The sequence below is a fragment of the Caretta caretta genome, chromosome 3, assembly GCF_965140235.1.
Source record: "Caretta caretta isolate rCarCar2 chromosome 3, rCarCar1.hap1, whole genome shotgun sequence".
NCBI lineage: Eukaryota > Metazoa > Chordata > Testudines > Cheloniidae > Caretta > Caretta caretta.
This window is the reverse complement of record NC_134208.1, coordinates 84902453-84918091: the sequence shown is the minus strand read 5'-3', so window position 1 is coordinate 84918091 and position 15639 is coordinate 84902453. Positions and strand designations below refer to the sequence as shown.

The 15639-nt window shown below is 39.4% G+C and overlaps 1 protein-coding gene across 2 annotated transcripts in view; it reads right to left on the bottom strand.

Annotated features, from left to right (window-relative positions):
* The window catches only part of FIG4 (FIG4 phosphoinositide 5-phosphatase), a 167769-nt gene that overhangs the window by 36279 nt on the left and 115851 nt on the right, over nt 1-15639 (bottom strand). For both annotated transcript variants that reach the window (XM_048844824.2, XM_048844825.2), the window contains 2 exons: nt 15146-15228; nt 10708-10797 (listed from right to left, as the gene is read on the bottom strand). In XM_048844824.2, the coding sequence (XP_048700781.1) occupies nt 10708-10797; nt 15146-15228 (173 nt within the window). The remainder of the gene's footprint in view (nt 1-10707; nt 10798-15145; nt 15229-15639) is intronic.

Sequence of the window (15639 nt, the reverse complement as noted above, 5' to 3'; positions counted from 1 at the left end):
AAAACTGGGAAGGGAAGGTGTGACAATCTGTTTTCTGTCAGCTAACAAGAACTTTATCTACTATGGTGAGTTTAATAATGTAGAGTACAGTAAGCTGTGATAAAGATCTACAAGAGCTATTTTCTAACAGTTTTCTGAAACAAGGCTTTCTCTAGCTGCATGCTAAATTTCTTTCAAATGGAAAGGAAGAAATCATGCTCAAGAGTTACGCTCTGAGTAATCTAGCTCTGTTTATATTAAACTAAAACTTTATTTTGTTTGTGATTTATAGGCTCTGTATGGAGGGCAGATTCTTACTTTCTTGACTACTTCCAGTTATCTCAAAGTGTTTTTGTTCAAAATTGTCTTCCCCAACAAGAGTGATGACAAGGAATGATTAGAGCAGATTCTTCAAAATATTACCTAACTTTTTTAGTACTGAAATTTCACATACATGAGATGAATGGTTACCAGAATTGTGAGATGTATGGGGGAGATCCTTTTTAGACCCTCTAAAATCTAACTATGACAATGAGAGAAGAGTTTCTTGAAACAATCAGACCAAATAAGCCAATGCAATTAGCTATATACCAGAATTCCATATTGGTTATATCTAACCTTCCTATTAGAGATGTGAGACTAATCCAAGAGTTTGAGTCCAAAGTATTTTACTTTTAAAATACAATTCTTAATTACATATTGCATTCAACTTTGCAGAAGACTCCATTCATAGAAGGAAGGCTGACCATTTCTCTCATCTTAAGCTACTCTAAATACCATATTTGCCTTTCAAAATGATTCATATTAACCTCATTCTCCAACTTCCCAAACACTGTCAAGTACAACAGCTTTGTGAGTATTTCTTTTTTCTTGCATCCAAATGGAAAGTCCTCAGAATTGCTTTGATAATGGCACTATATAAGAACTTCATCTCTCGGAGAATATTTTTATGGTCTAATGACACATCAACTTTATTTTACTTGAAGTCAGTTAGGCTCCACTGCAATTACAGACTTTCGAGAGCCATCTCTCTCACAATCTGCTGCTTATAAACCAAATAAAATCTGACACTTGGATGCTCTTGCTATTTCAACTGTATGCTCTATGAGGTTAGTATCCTCTGCACAAAAATTCCTCCTGTCTCAAACCTGCAACTCAACAGTAGAATACAAAAAGGAAACTACCTTCTTCTGGAAGTGAAGAGAAATAACTTTTCAAGAACCGATACAGTCAACATTTCCCTCAAAAAAAATTAAATGCAATGAAAATTGGATAAAATGAGATTTATTGTAAAAAAAAGGTGCAGCAGAGAAGACGCACAGAAAATAAAAGACTATTTGCTTAAAAAGTGATCCTACCTAAGGGCTTAAATATTTATTACAAAAATGCCCCCCTCACCTCAGCAGGTTAGGGGATGTCTGATAGGCTCAACTCTAGGGTCTTGAGAGAAGGGGGGATGGGAAGGCTGCTCTGAGGGCTTGTCATAAATATAAAGGGAAGGGTAAACCCCTTTAAAATTCCTCCTGGCCAGAGGAAAAATCCTCTCACCTGTAAAGGGTTAAGAAGCTAAAGGTAACCTCGCTGGCACCTGACCAAAATGACCAATGAGGAGACAAGATACTTTCAAAAGCTGGGAGGAGAGAGAGAGAGAAACAAAGGGTCTGTCTATACGCTGATTTTGCCAGGGATAGACCAGGAATGGAGTCTTAGAACTTTTAGTAAGTAATCTAGCTAGGTATGCGTTAGATTATGATTTCTTTAAATGGCTGAGAAAAGAGTTGTGCTGAATAGAATGACTATTTCTGTCTGTGTGTCTTTTTTGTAACTTAAGGTTTTGCCTAGAGGGATTCTCTATGTTTTGAATCTAATTACCCTGTAAGGTATCCACCATCCTGATTTTACAGGGGTGATTCCTTTACTTCTATTTCTATTAAAAAGTCTTCTTGTAAGAAAACGGAATGCTTTTTCATTGTTCTCAGATCCAAGGGTTTGGGTCTGTGGTCACCTATGCAAATTGGTGAGGATTTTTACCAAACCTTTCCCAGGAAGTGGGGTGCAAGGGTTGGGAGGATTTTGGGGGGAAAGACGTGTCCAAACTACGTTTCCCAGTAAACCCAGTTAGAGTCTGGTGGTGGCAGTGGATATTCCAAGGACAAAGGATAAAATTAATTTGTACCTTGGGGAAGCTTTAACCTAAGCTGGTGAAAGTAAGCTTAGGAGGTTTTCATGCAGGTCCCCACATCTGTACCCTAGACTTCAGAGTTGGGGGGAGGAACCTTGACAGGGCTTTCCTGCTCCTGTTGTCCAGAACATTGTACCCGGAGGGGGTGAGGAAGAGTAGGAGAACTCGCTACCTCTTTCCAGGAGAAGCTATCATGCATGGGAGAATACTGTCTCATATAACCTACTCTTTTCAGAGCTCCATAGGATGGGGAACATGCTTTAATCTCTGAAAGAATGGAATGACTCATATTTAGCCTCTGATTCACTATGACCCCCATATCCCTTTCTGAAGTACACCTTCTTAGGCTGTCATTTCCCATTTTGTATGTGTGCAACTGATAGTTCTTTCTTAAGTGGAGTACTTTGCATTTGTCCTTATTGATTTTCATCCTGTTTACACACGAACTACGGGGTCACCAAATGAAATTCAATCCCCGCCAAGTGTGGTATCATTCGCAAATTTAAGTGTATTCCCATGCCATTATCTAAATCATCAATGAAGATATTAACAGAACCAGAACTGATCTGTGCTGAACCCTCTTGATATGCCCTTCCAGCTTGACTGTGAACCACTGATAACTCTCTGGGAACTGTTTTCCAACCACTTATGTACCAACCGTATAGTAGCTCCATCTAGGTTGTATTTCCCTAGTTTGTTTATGAGAAGGTCATAGAATCATAGAATCACAGAATATCAGGGTTGGAAGGGACCTCAGTAGGTCATATAGTCCAACCCCCTGCTCAAAAGCAGGACCCATCCCCAATTAAATCATCCCAGCCAGGGCTTTGTCAAGCCTGACCTTAAAAACTTCTAAGGAAGGAGATTCCACCACCTCCCTAGGCAACGCATTCCAGTGTTTCACCACCCTCCTAGTGAAAAGTTTTTCCTAATATCCAACCTAAACCTCCCCCACTGCAACTTGAGACCATTACTCCTTGTCCTGTCCTCTTCCACCACTGAGAATAGTCTAGAACCATCCTCTCTGGAACCACCTCTCAGGTAGTTGAAAGCAGCTATCAAATCCCCCCTCATTCTTCTCTTCTGCTGACTAAACAATCCCAGTACCCTCAGCCTCTCCTCATAAGTCATGTGTTCCAGACCCCTAATCATTTTTGTTGCCCTTCGCTGGACTCTTTCCAATTTATCCACATCCTTCTTGTAGTGTGGGGCCCAAAACTGGACACAGTACTCCAGATGAGGCCTCACCAATGTCGAATAGAGGGGGACGATCATGTCCCTCGATCTGCTCGCTATGCCCCTACTTATACATCCCAAAATGTCATTGGCCTTCTTGGCAACAAGGCCACATTGCTGACTCATATCCAGCTTCTCGTACACTCTCACCCCTAGGTCCTTTTCTGCAGAACTGCTGCCTACCCATTCAGTCCCTAGTCTGTAGCTGTGCATTGGGTTCTTCCGTCCTAAGTGCAGGACCCTACACTTATCCTTATTGAACCTCATCAGATTTCTTTTGGCCCAATCCTCCAATTTGTCTAGGTCCCTCTGTATCCTATCCCTGCCCTCCAGCGTATCTACCACTCCTCCCAGTTTAGTATCATCCGCAAATTTGCTGAGAGTGCAATCCACACCATCCTCCAGATCATTTATGAAGATATTGAACAAAACCGGCCCCAGGACCGACCCCTGGGGCGCTCCACTTGACACCGGCTGCCAACTAGACATGGAGCCATTGATCACTACCCGTTGAGCCCAACAATCTAGCCAACTTTCTACCCACCTTATAGTGCATTCATCCAGCCCATACTTCCTTAACTTGCTGACAAGAATACTGTGGGAGACAGTGTCAAAAGCTTTGCTAAAGTCAAGATACAATACATCCACTGCTTTCCCTTCATCCACAGAACCAGTAATCTCATCATAGAAGGCGATTAGATTAGTCAGGCATGACCTTCCCTTGGTGAATCCATGCTGACTGTTCCTGATCACTTTCCTCTCATGTAAGTGCTTCAGGATTGATTCTTTGAGGACCTGCTCCATGATTTTTCCGGGGATTGAAGTGAGGCTCACTGGCCTGTAGTTCCCAGGATCCTCCTTCTTCCCTTTTTTAAAGATTGGCACTACATTAGCCTTTTTCCAGTCATCCGGGACTTCCCCCGTTCGCCACAAGTTTTCAAAGATAATGGCCAATGGCTCTGCAATCACAGCCACCAGTTCCTTTAGCACTCTTGGATGCAACTCGTCCGGCCCCATGGACTTGTGCACGTCCAGCTTTTCTAAATAGTCCCTAACCACCTCTTTCTCCACAGAGGGCTGGCCATCTATTCCCCATGTTGTGATGCCCAGCGCAGCAGTCTGGGAGCTGACCTTGTTCGTGAAGACAGAGGCAAAAAAAGCACTGAGTACATTAGCTTTTTCCACATCCTCTGTCACTAGGTTGCCTCCCTCATTCATTAAGGGGCCCACACTTTCCTTAGCTTTCTTCTTGTTGCCAACATACCTGAAGAAACCCTTCTTGTTACTCTTAACATCTCTCGCTAGCTGCAGCTCCTAATTGGCCCTCCTAATTTCATTCCTACATGCCCGAGCAATATTTTTATACTCTTCCCTGGTCATATGTCTAAATATGCTTAAGATCCGCTAGGATTTCACCGTTAAGCCAAGCTGGTCGTCTGCCATATTTACTATTCTTTTGACACATCAGGATGGTTTGTCCCTGTAACCTCAACAGGGATTCCTTGAAATACAGCCAGCTCTCCTGGACTCCTTTCCCCTTCATGTTAGTCCCCCAGGGGATCCTACCCATCCGTTTCCTGAGGGAGTTGAAGTTGAAGGTCATGTGAGACAGTATCAAAAGCCTTACTAAAGTCAAGATATACCACATCTGCCTCTTCCCCCTTATCCACAAGACTTGTTATCCTGTCAAAGAAAGCTATTAGGTTGGTCTAACATGATTTGTTCTTGATTAATCCATGCTGTTAATAGTCATCTTATCGTCTAGGTGGTTTTTTGTTTAATTATTTAATACATTATCTCTTCTTGGAGAATACCATCTCAGCAGCCCCTTCTCTTATATACCAAAGGGGCACTCTTGCTTAAGCACTGCAGCTGAAAGCAACTGTTGCCATGTGACATGTTCTTTTGTAATCTCAGTGGCCTCAAAGTTTTCTTGAACTGTGATCATTCTTTTCTAGAGTAATCTACAGAGGCCAAAAGAGAAATTTCTTTCTCAAGTGTCGTATGCTTTAGTGTTGCCAGCTCTTGTGAGTCCTGAGGTATTTGGGCTCTCTCAAAGCCCCAGCTCCTGGAGTCAAGCAATTACATGACAACCTCAACTTTCCTTCAAAAACAAAAATCTTATTTCTAGCCCTCATGGTTGGCAAGGCAAGCTTGAAAGTAAAAGAACAGAATACAAAATGTGCTATTTTTAAAATCTCATGATTTTTAAGCCAGCATCAGGACCTTTGGGGCCTCACATTTTTTGAATACTCGTGGCAGCAATACTTCAGAGGATAGTTTGTAGTTACTTTAATTTTTTAGAGTCCTAAAGTTTCCAAATATTATTTCAAATCTCATTCTCACCAAAACATAGCCTTTGCAACTACTGTCATCCTTACTGAATATTTAGTATTTTAAAAACCCATTTACATATTTAAAAAAACATTTATATACACAAGTTCGTGCACTGGCATATAAGGTTTTTTGTTTGTCTACTTGAAGATACTTTAACAAAATACTTCAGACAAGTGCTTTACTAGTCACTTAGAGGCGAGTTAATAAATACAACAATATTAGGTCTTCATGTCATTCAGTCTTATGAAATATAAGTGACCCATAGTTTATTGGTCATAACTGCACTGCTAGCATACAACAAAGCTGAATATCATTTTGGACAATATATTCTTCTGTGCTGAGTGAAACCTTGTAATGGGTTGAGTGAAAACTCTGACATTGACAGGCGTGAACTCACCCTTCAATTAACAATTATACGCAAAAGCTCCCATTTAAGAAAAAAAGGTGTATGTGAACTAGCTTTTGGCTCAGTAATGTTTTGGGGTGTGTGTGGGATGGAAGAGAACACCCAAAAACTGAGGATAGACAAGAACAGAGAGAGAGAGGGAGAGTGAAGAGAGCCAAGAGGAGCCTGTAAGCACAGCATGACCCTGGAAAAAGCTAGACTGAGCTCCTGGGTCTGATGTTGGGTAAAGAGATTTGGGGACTGTAAGCTCAGAAACTGTTCCTTTTTGTTCTTGGTTCTTTCTGCATTCAGAGACACAGTGATTTGTACATTCCTTGTACATAAATATGACTGCATTGAAGAAATGCAAAACTCCATCAATTTCTACTTCCAACTGGAAAATCCCCAAGGCCCCAGACTTTGACAAGCCACTCGGGCTTAAAAGAAGCAACAATACTTTAAATGTAAAATCTTGTTGTCAAGAAGCCAGCCACTACACAAGGCTCTTCCTATATTTAAAAGCAAGCTCCAGTTCTTCAGCTCAAGACACACCAGGGGGCTGCACCCCATTTTACAAATGGGGCAAATGGGGAACTCTGTTATACGAAAATTGAAAAAATTTACAAGTAAACTTACAAACCTGTTCACATCATCTTAGTTTTACAAGTACAAGTTTTACAAGTGGACAAATTGGAAAGAGTCCAGCGGAGGGCAATGAAAATGGTTAGGGGGCTGGGGCACATGCCTTATGAGGAGAGGCTGAGAGAACTGGGCTTATTTAGTCTGCAGAAGAGAAGAGTGAGGGGGGATTTGATAGCAGCCTTCAACTACCTGAAGGGGGTTCCTACGAGGATGGAGCTAGGCTGTTCAAAGTGGTGGTCAATGACAGAACAAGGAGCAAAGGTCTCAAGTTGCAGTGTGGGAGATCTAGGTTGGATATTAGGAAAAAATATTTCACTAGAAGGGTAGTGAAGCACTGGAATGGGTTACCTAGGGAGGTGGTGGAATCTCCATCCTTGAGGTTTTTAAGGCCTGGCTTGACAAAGCCCTGGCTGGGATGATTTAGTTGGGGCTGATCCTGCTTTGAGCAGGAAGGTGGACTAAATGACCTCCTGAGGTCTCTTCCAACCCTAATCTTCTATGATTCTATGCAGGCTGCAGGGAAGTGGCACAGGGAATTAGAGCAGTGGCATGGCTTTGAGGGGCTTGGACCTGGACTAGTGGGCAGGCCTGGGTTCCCCCACCTCCTATTAGCCACTAGGAAAAGTGGCCTGGACTTTGAGGCACCCCAGAAAGAAAGAAAGAACTGAACCCTGTAGTGGCCCAGCATGAGAGCTGGGGCCTGAAACCCCTAGAGAGGGCGAGGACATTGCCTCTGGAAGAAGCCCTGGAATACGGCTTGACACTAGGGCTGAGACCATTGATAGACTATGGGACTAACTGAGGACTTAAGCCTTGGGAGGGCTACAAGGAGAGAAAGTGCAGGTCCGCATACGCTCGACCATAGGGCGCTCATGAAAGGTGAGTGCACCCCACTACAGACAGCAATTTTATTTTGAACAGATTTCATTTCCCTTGCAAATTCCTTCCTCCCACTTAATTTTTAACTTTTGCAATATCAAAGACGATTCTCTGAAACTGAGTTTAGCATCTCTAGCTAATTTTATTTGAAAGTTTAGAGGTGTCTCCCACCTCAGAGTTCTACACTATCTTCTGAAGGCAAGAATGTCCAAAAGTAAAATTTTTTAGCATCAAGATAAATCAGCAAGTGTCTATATGGGGAAGGTCCTTAATACAAAGGTGGGTTGTCAGCATAAGTTTTCTTTATTTTTAAGAAAAAGAAAGTATGATGCTACCAGATCAAATTTCAGCTCTTGCCAAGACTGCAGGCATTAGCTAAGAACTGAAACTCACAGCTGGAAACCAGACCAGTTCAAAATAGGTATTAATCTTACAAGAATTATTTAGTGGTTAGACTTGATGAAATGCTTGTAAGTTGCTGCATGCATTAACCTCACTTGTAATGACTGTATTCCATGCTATAAAGAAATATGTAAATTTTTGCTTTATAACTTTGAAAATGTTTGCTCTACACTTGTGAAGCCAGATGGGAAAAGTGTTTCCTCTCCCCACCCATCCCGAAGAACTATAAAAATCAGAGGGGCCACCAAGGATCATCACAATACACAGAATAACCCTATTGCACCCATTCCTTTGAATGCTGGAAGAGTTAAATAAAAATAGTTAATGTGAAGATTTTTCATCCCTTTGCTGTGTGAACTCTCACATGGCTGAGAAACCACACTGAAGTCAGAAATCCCCAGGGCTTATCACCTGGGTCCACCCTGAAAGATAATTTGAATTGACAGGTCTCTACAACTCTATCACTCTTAGGATTTCGATGGTAACTCATTTGTATATCTATGTTTGCTTGCTTTAACCAATATGCAACTATTTCTCTTTTCTAGTTACTAAGCCTTCAGATAGTTTATTACAGGATTGGTAGGGGTGTTGTTTTTGGTGTAAGACTTAGGGTACCAAGTGAACTGGGGTAAGAGACTGGTCTGTTGGGACTGGAAGCAACCTGAATATGATGTGATATTTGGTGTATGTGACAATTTATCAGTAAGTCCAGTTTGTCTAGGTGACAAGATAGACTGGAGAGTCCAAGGGGAGTGACTGACTCCATGCTAAGATTGTTAAAGTGATCTAGGAGCTCACATTTGTTACTGGCTTAGTAAAATCTAATGATAGAACGTACCTCCAGTTTGAGGTATTGGCCGTTTTTGACACTCTGCCGTGAGCACTCAGTCGTGAGCCACTCCAGACAGCGTGACAGAAAGTAATTAATATTTTTAAATCCAACTGTTTTAATGAAGCATTCTAACAAACTGCATATTACCCTTTTGAAAATAAGTTGGAAGAATTTTAAATTAATCTGTAGTTTAAGAATCTTTTGAAAACATCACTTTATCAATGTTGATAAACGCAAAGTAATGCACACTGGAAAACATAATCCCAGTATACATATAAAATGAGGGGGGGTCTAAATTAGCTGTTACCACTCAAGATAGATCTTGGTGTTATTGTGGATAGTTCTCTGAAAACATCCACGCAATGTGCAGCGGCAGTCAAAAAAGAGAACAAAATGTTGGGAATCATTAAAAACGGGATAGATAATGAGACAGAAAATATCGTATTGCCTCTATATAAATCCATGGTATGCCCACATCTTGAATACTGTGTGCAGATGTGGTTGCCCCACATATATATATATTGGATATATATTGGCATTGGAAAAGGTTCAGAAAAGGGCAACAAAAATGATTACGGGTATGGAACAGCTTCCATATGGAGAGAGAGTAATAAGACTGGGACTTTTCTTCTTGGAAAAGAGTCTATTAAGGGGGGATATGATAGAGGTCTACAAAATCATGATTAATGTGGAGAAAGTAAATAAGGAAGTGTTATTTACTCCCTCTCATAACACCTGAACTAGGCGGTCACCAAATTAAATTAAAAGGCAGCAGATTTTCACACAGTACACAGTCAACCTGTGGAACTCCTTGCCAGAGGATGTTGTGAAGGCCAAGATTAACAGGTCTAAAAAAAAAAAAAATTCTTCCTGATTGATTTTTGGCATGGAGTCATTATGGGGAATGACTTCACTATTTTGGAACATATTGTTCTCCATGTTCAATTTAAGGTCCAAATCCTGCAGCTGGCTCTGCCTGGGCACCAAGGCCTGCCCACCTTGAGTCAGTTGCAGAACTGGGACCTTAATATTTCAGACCAACTTGTTACCCTTCAGTTCAGATACCTTCAATTAATGGTAGATGTTATTTTATTTCAGATAATTTATCTTCAATTATTTACTTATGCTGCCCTAACCATCAGATAAGAATCATATCTAGGTATCCACTGTTCTATATTTTTTCATACATTTCTAGTGATTAATAAAGTCCAGTATCAATAATTTATTACATCCTACATATTTTCAACTAACCACATCTCTCTCAAAGGTTTATCGTTAATTCTAGCAACTGCTATATTAACATTTACTTTCAGTTAATACTTTAAAACATACTAATATTATTCTGGACCAAACTAACAATTTTCAGATCCAAAAGAATATATTTGAAAAAAGATTCTGATTTCAACACTCCTAATCAGAATACTGGATGGGCAGAGATAGGATATTAATTTAAAATTCTAAATTACAATTTTCACGGAAAGCTGCAAATTCATTTAAATTAAATGAGATTTTATTTCCAGGATATACTATACAAGTGTCACCTGAGTGAGAAAAAGAGACTGCTAGATACCTGTTTCAGTGGGTACAGTCCACCCATGTCACAGCTACCCACTATGTTTGGGGTTTGAGCCCTGTGTTGAATACAAGTAATGGATGTTGATGAAAGAATAGTTAGAAAATATTTGTGGCATTCATGATATTTTGATATCAGACATTCATTCAATGATTTTTAAGGTATAGTATCCGACTTCAAAGAATTATCTCACAAGAGGACCCACAGCAAGAACTGAACTAAAAGAAAAAAATAAAACTGAAAAAACAAACTGTACTTACATATTTATAACCCCATCTAGATGATGTTTTGAACAAAGCTGCTGGCTGCTCTTGTCTTGTTTATGTTGATTCTGCCCCAACTGAACAAACCTATGAGTAGCAGTGGACAAAAGTATAAGTCATAAAGAGAGCAAGAACTATTTGCAGTAATTTCAGTGAATTAATGAAAATGACAGTTCTGTACAATTTGTAGAGTCATGCAGTTTCAGTAAGTCACACTGAGTACATTAAAGGACAGCTAGAACACTGACCTCACTTTACACAAAAGTGAGTGTCATGATGATTAATACACTTATCGTGGGCTAGTTTTTTTTTTTTAAGTTGCTTTTAAAACTTTAGTTTGGGTACATTTTGGGCCCCTTTCACTTTAGCTAGGAGGAGGTCTTGCCCACCGGTAGGTTTTGCTTACTATTTCACAGGCAGCAGTTGGGGCCGTCAGCAAGAGGAGACAGTCAGAGTTAACTGCTCTTTTCAACAGCATGAACTCCCCACAGAAGCTCTCTAGGAGGAGAGAGAACGAGGAGCACCTAGGTGCCACTACTGGAATTGGGTGGTAGGGCAGCTGTAGAGAGAAGCAAGTAAATAGATGGGAAGTTGGCTCAAGTTCCATGCAGATACGTCTGACTCTGACCTCTCTCCTACTTGACTTGCATAGCGGTGAAAAGCTGCCCTCCCATTTCACCAGTTTCAGCTATTTACTTGGACAACCCTTTGATCTGCCATCAGAAGGATATGCAATCTGTCTTCCTCCCCTATCCAGTCTATACTTTCAGAGTAGAGGATTTCCTCTGCTCCCACAAAGCTTGTGGAAAGGAACTGAGGACAGAAACACAGATATTGGGTTCCCTCTAGGGAACAGATGAAAGGAAAATCAGTAGAAGAGCTGAGAAGGATGAACCAAGCTGGTGGCTATGTAGGGAAAATGGGAGGGAACTCAGACACTCCATTGCATATGGCAGACTTGAGCTCTTTAGCAGCAGAATTCTCCCTGCCCCAGCCTCAATAAATTCAAGTCATGATCTTATACTTGATTTCCTAAAAGGAGGCTTTTTAAAAAATAGTCAATAACTTGCATATAGTCAAATAATATTAGGACCTATTCTTTTAAAACTATTTTAGAAAAAAAGTATTTGGATTTTAAAATAGAGGGCAATCATCAATAGAATTGAAGCAACTGCATATAATACATAAAATGTATAATATTCCATTGCAATAATTCTCTCTGTGTGGCTTTCATCTTTCCTCTATATTCAGGCTCCAATGTATGCATGATTATGCAATTTCTTAAATCGGCAGATACATATTCTTCTCATCCTAAACGCAAAGCAATATATGCAGTTTTTTGAAATACTGCATCCTTCTAACAAGTCAACTGAGGATGTGCCTTTTTCTTTGTCTATTTTACTTAAGATTCCCAAAGTATCTGACAGTATGTCAAGTATAAAATAACTCAAAATTTAACTAGACAGATTACTCTTTCAGCTTCTAGTAGTATCTAGAATCAAAGTAAGACTTTTACTATTCAATTATGAAAATAATTGAAATGAAAGTAACCGGTTAGATAATTCCAGCTTTTGGTTTTCTATTTTAATTTCAAGTGCAAGAGACAACTGCTAAAATTGTGGAGGAAAAGCTAGTTTAAATATCCAAATGAAGGATAATGGAAGGTGAGTTAGGACTTCCCCTAGTACAATAGTACAAGCATCTGGGTTTTTAAAAAACCCTTAATCAACTGATTTAAATTATCCAATAATCTGATGGCCCTTTCTATGCTAAGAGGTGAAACCCTGGCTCCCCTGAAGTCAGAGTTCCACAGATCTCTGTAAAGTCAGAAATTCGTCTTTTGTCTTCATTTCTCTTGTTAAAAAGACCGAAGTGAGAACTATGATAATTTTGTGAAATAAATTTATTCTCAGATACCACTGTAAGGTGCTTGATGAAAAGTGCTATAAAAGCTAGCTATTATTATCATCATCAAGAGACTAGTCAGAGAGTGCTGTTATGTCAGTTTGGCCTTGCCAAGTTTAAAAAACCAAAAGTGGATAAAATGTGAGAAATTATCTTAATCTATAAAAGTGTTGTACAAAAATTGTTTATAAAAATACAAGTGGAGTAGAAGAAAGGATGCAAGCTACATGTGTTTGAAGCTCCTGGTCTGGTCACAACATTGTTTTAGCATCTGACCAAGATGTACCTCAGCCTGGACAGTGATAAAATGGGGGATAGCCTGATTCTCCAGAATGTTCAAGTTTCATCACAAAGCTACCAATCAACACAAATCAGTTCACAGTGGACACAGCTAGCAATGGACCATGACCAGAACACTGTATCTTGCACTCGTGTAACTAAAGGCCTTCTGCAACTGCTGATTTGGCAGCAATTTCTGAACAGCTCCTGGTGGTCAAAAAAAGAACTGACTGTTGGAACAGAGGGGCCATATCTACATTACATAGCCTGTGTTGGCATGGCTATGTAAGTCAGCTTAGTTGCATTTACCCTGTGGGCTCAGCCAGCCTAACTATGTTGCACAGGAGGTGTGAATATTTCACACTCCAAGGTGTTATAGGTATGCTGCTACAACTCTGAAGTTTAGATCAGATCTGGGAACAACTTAAAATACTTCACCAACAATATTGAGGTACACCCTCCCTTACCCCGTCCAGGTCTAGTGGCTTAGAACCATCAAGCACATGTGTGAAGTGGACGATATCTAAAAGTGGAAATCTTAAAGAACTAAGATAGGTACCTTAGAGAAACAGCTATGCCTTGTTCCATATGTCAACAGAAAAGATCTTATAAATTACAAATAAAGTAAAATCTTTTTTTCCCTAAAATACTCTAAATTGGTTGATAAACATAAGCTAAGAACATATCACATGAACAGAGAGACTACAGTGAATTAAATTTCCCCTCACAATTCAGAGATGGGTCACAACATAAGTAGTAATGAAATTAGCCAGTCGTTACACATTGTAAAGCAAATCTAAAGCTGTACAGCTGCATTTCAACACATGGCTTTTAGTTATTCACTTGAAAAACATGTCTAAGTTTTCATTATGAGGTGCAGTTTTCCGCTGCACGGTGCTCCATTAATTAATTCAAAAGCTTAAGCAGGTGTTTGAAACATTGATTTACCAGACTAGCATAATTGATTTGCACACCATGTGACTGGGTAAGCAGTTGCTCTCTTGGCAACAGCATTACAGGTTTTACAAATTAGAAGAGACTTTAATTTCAATCTAAATTTCCCTAACTGCCTTCCTATTATAATCAGGAAAAGAAAAATAATTTACTAACACAAAAGGCCCAGTTCAGGAAACCATCCCTACTCAGGACAGCATTTAAAGTGCTTAAATGTTGTTATGAATAGAGATGGACTTAAGTATATGCTTAAATGCTTTTGAGGATTGGATGCAAAGTACTTCCTTATAATGGTGACACAGAGTAAGATATATAGTTACTATTTCATCAAACCATGATATTGGAGTCCCAGTCAATTTGGCTTCAACCATCTCCTATTAAAACTATGAAGTATTTGTACAAGAAAGTTATCATTTAAAATCTTCATGCCACTGTTACGAGTTACCTTCCTAGTTTGGTCATTTTTTCCCACTTTTCCACTAGTTGCCTGCATGCCAGATTTAACAATTGGTTCCAGTCTCACATGAAAACCAGCAATTTTAAACCTTATGATAGTTGCCTCTGCTGAGACAGAAAATGCCTAAGTAGCTTCTGAATGACCTGGCATATAGCAAAAAAAGGTCTAAATATTTGAAGAAAAAAGTTGAATACCAATTAGAAACCTTTTTCCTGGAACATTCACAGCCAAACAAAATTTTGTTTAAGAGGTTATAGCTAACACTTCTGCCTCTATGAAGAAGACAGAATCATAATAGTTTTCTTACAAAAAGGTTAATTTATGTAATTTTACATGCATTTTATAGCAAAGACTGTTTAACGGATGAGAAATTTAAATTATTTTAAAAAAATATTCTCTGAAGTTGAAGAGCTCTAATGTTGACATTCTATAAATTAGTGTAATACAACAATTGAGAACAAATGTGAAAAACTGCAAACTATGTACTTGTAAATTGAAGAGCCACTATTAATTTGAGTTTGTCCCTTGTTCCTGGAAAAATGTTAACTGATATTTCACTACAAGTCCATTTGATTTAACGATCAAATTCTGCACTTGGAGGCATCTGAACAGCTCCACGTTGAAGTTAACAGAATTGTGTGCATACGTATGAGAGATAAAGAGTTTGATTTTAAAGACAGAGAATAGTAAAATATCGCCAGCTTCAAGTTACCTCTAGTGCTAGTGCCATACCAGAACAATGTTTGAATAAATTCTGACGAAAAAGGAGCAATTTCTCATACAAGAGTATTTAACTAGCTCCAATTATCACTTACTGATTATGACTGAGAATTTTCTTACCTTGTATATATTGTGAGGTCATCCTCTGAAGGAACATCTGAGAGGTTAATCCCATATATATCTTTCATGGACTGAACTATGTTCTGGGGGGAGGAAAAAACAACCCATCAAAGTAAGTCTTTCAGAAATAGAATACTATGCTAATTTCCAAACAAAAGTTTATTGGATATAACTGAATTCTTTCTAGATCAGAAGAAAACTTATTTTAATAAATGCAAATAAAACCAATAAAAAAGCCTCTCCTGTACTTCCTGCCAACCTGTCTAGTTGGGGAGGTTTAGATTGGATATTAGGAAAAACTTTTTCACTAAGAGGGTGGTGAAACACTGGAATGCGTTACCTAGGGAGGTGGTAGAATCTCCTTCCTTAGAGGTTTTTAAGGTCAGGCTTGACAAAGCCCTGGCTGGGATGATTTAACTGGGAATTGGTCCTGCTTTGAGCAGGGGGTTGGACTAGATGACCTTCTGGGGTCCCTTCCAACCCTGATATTCTAT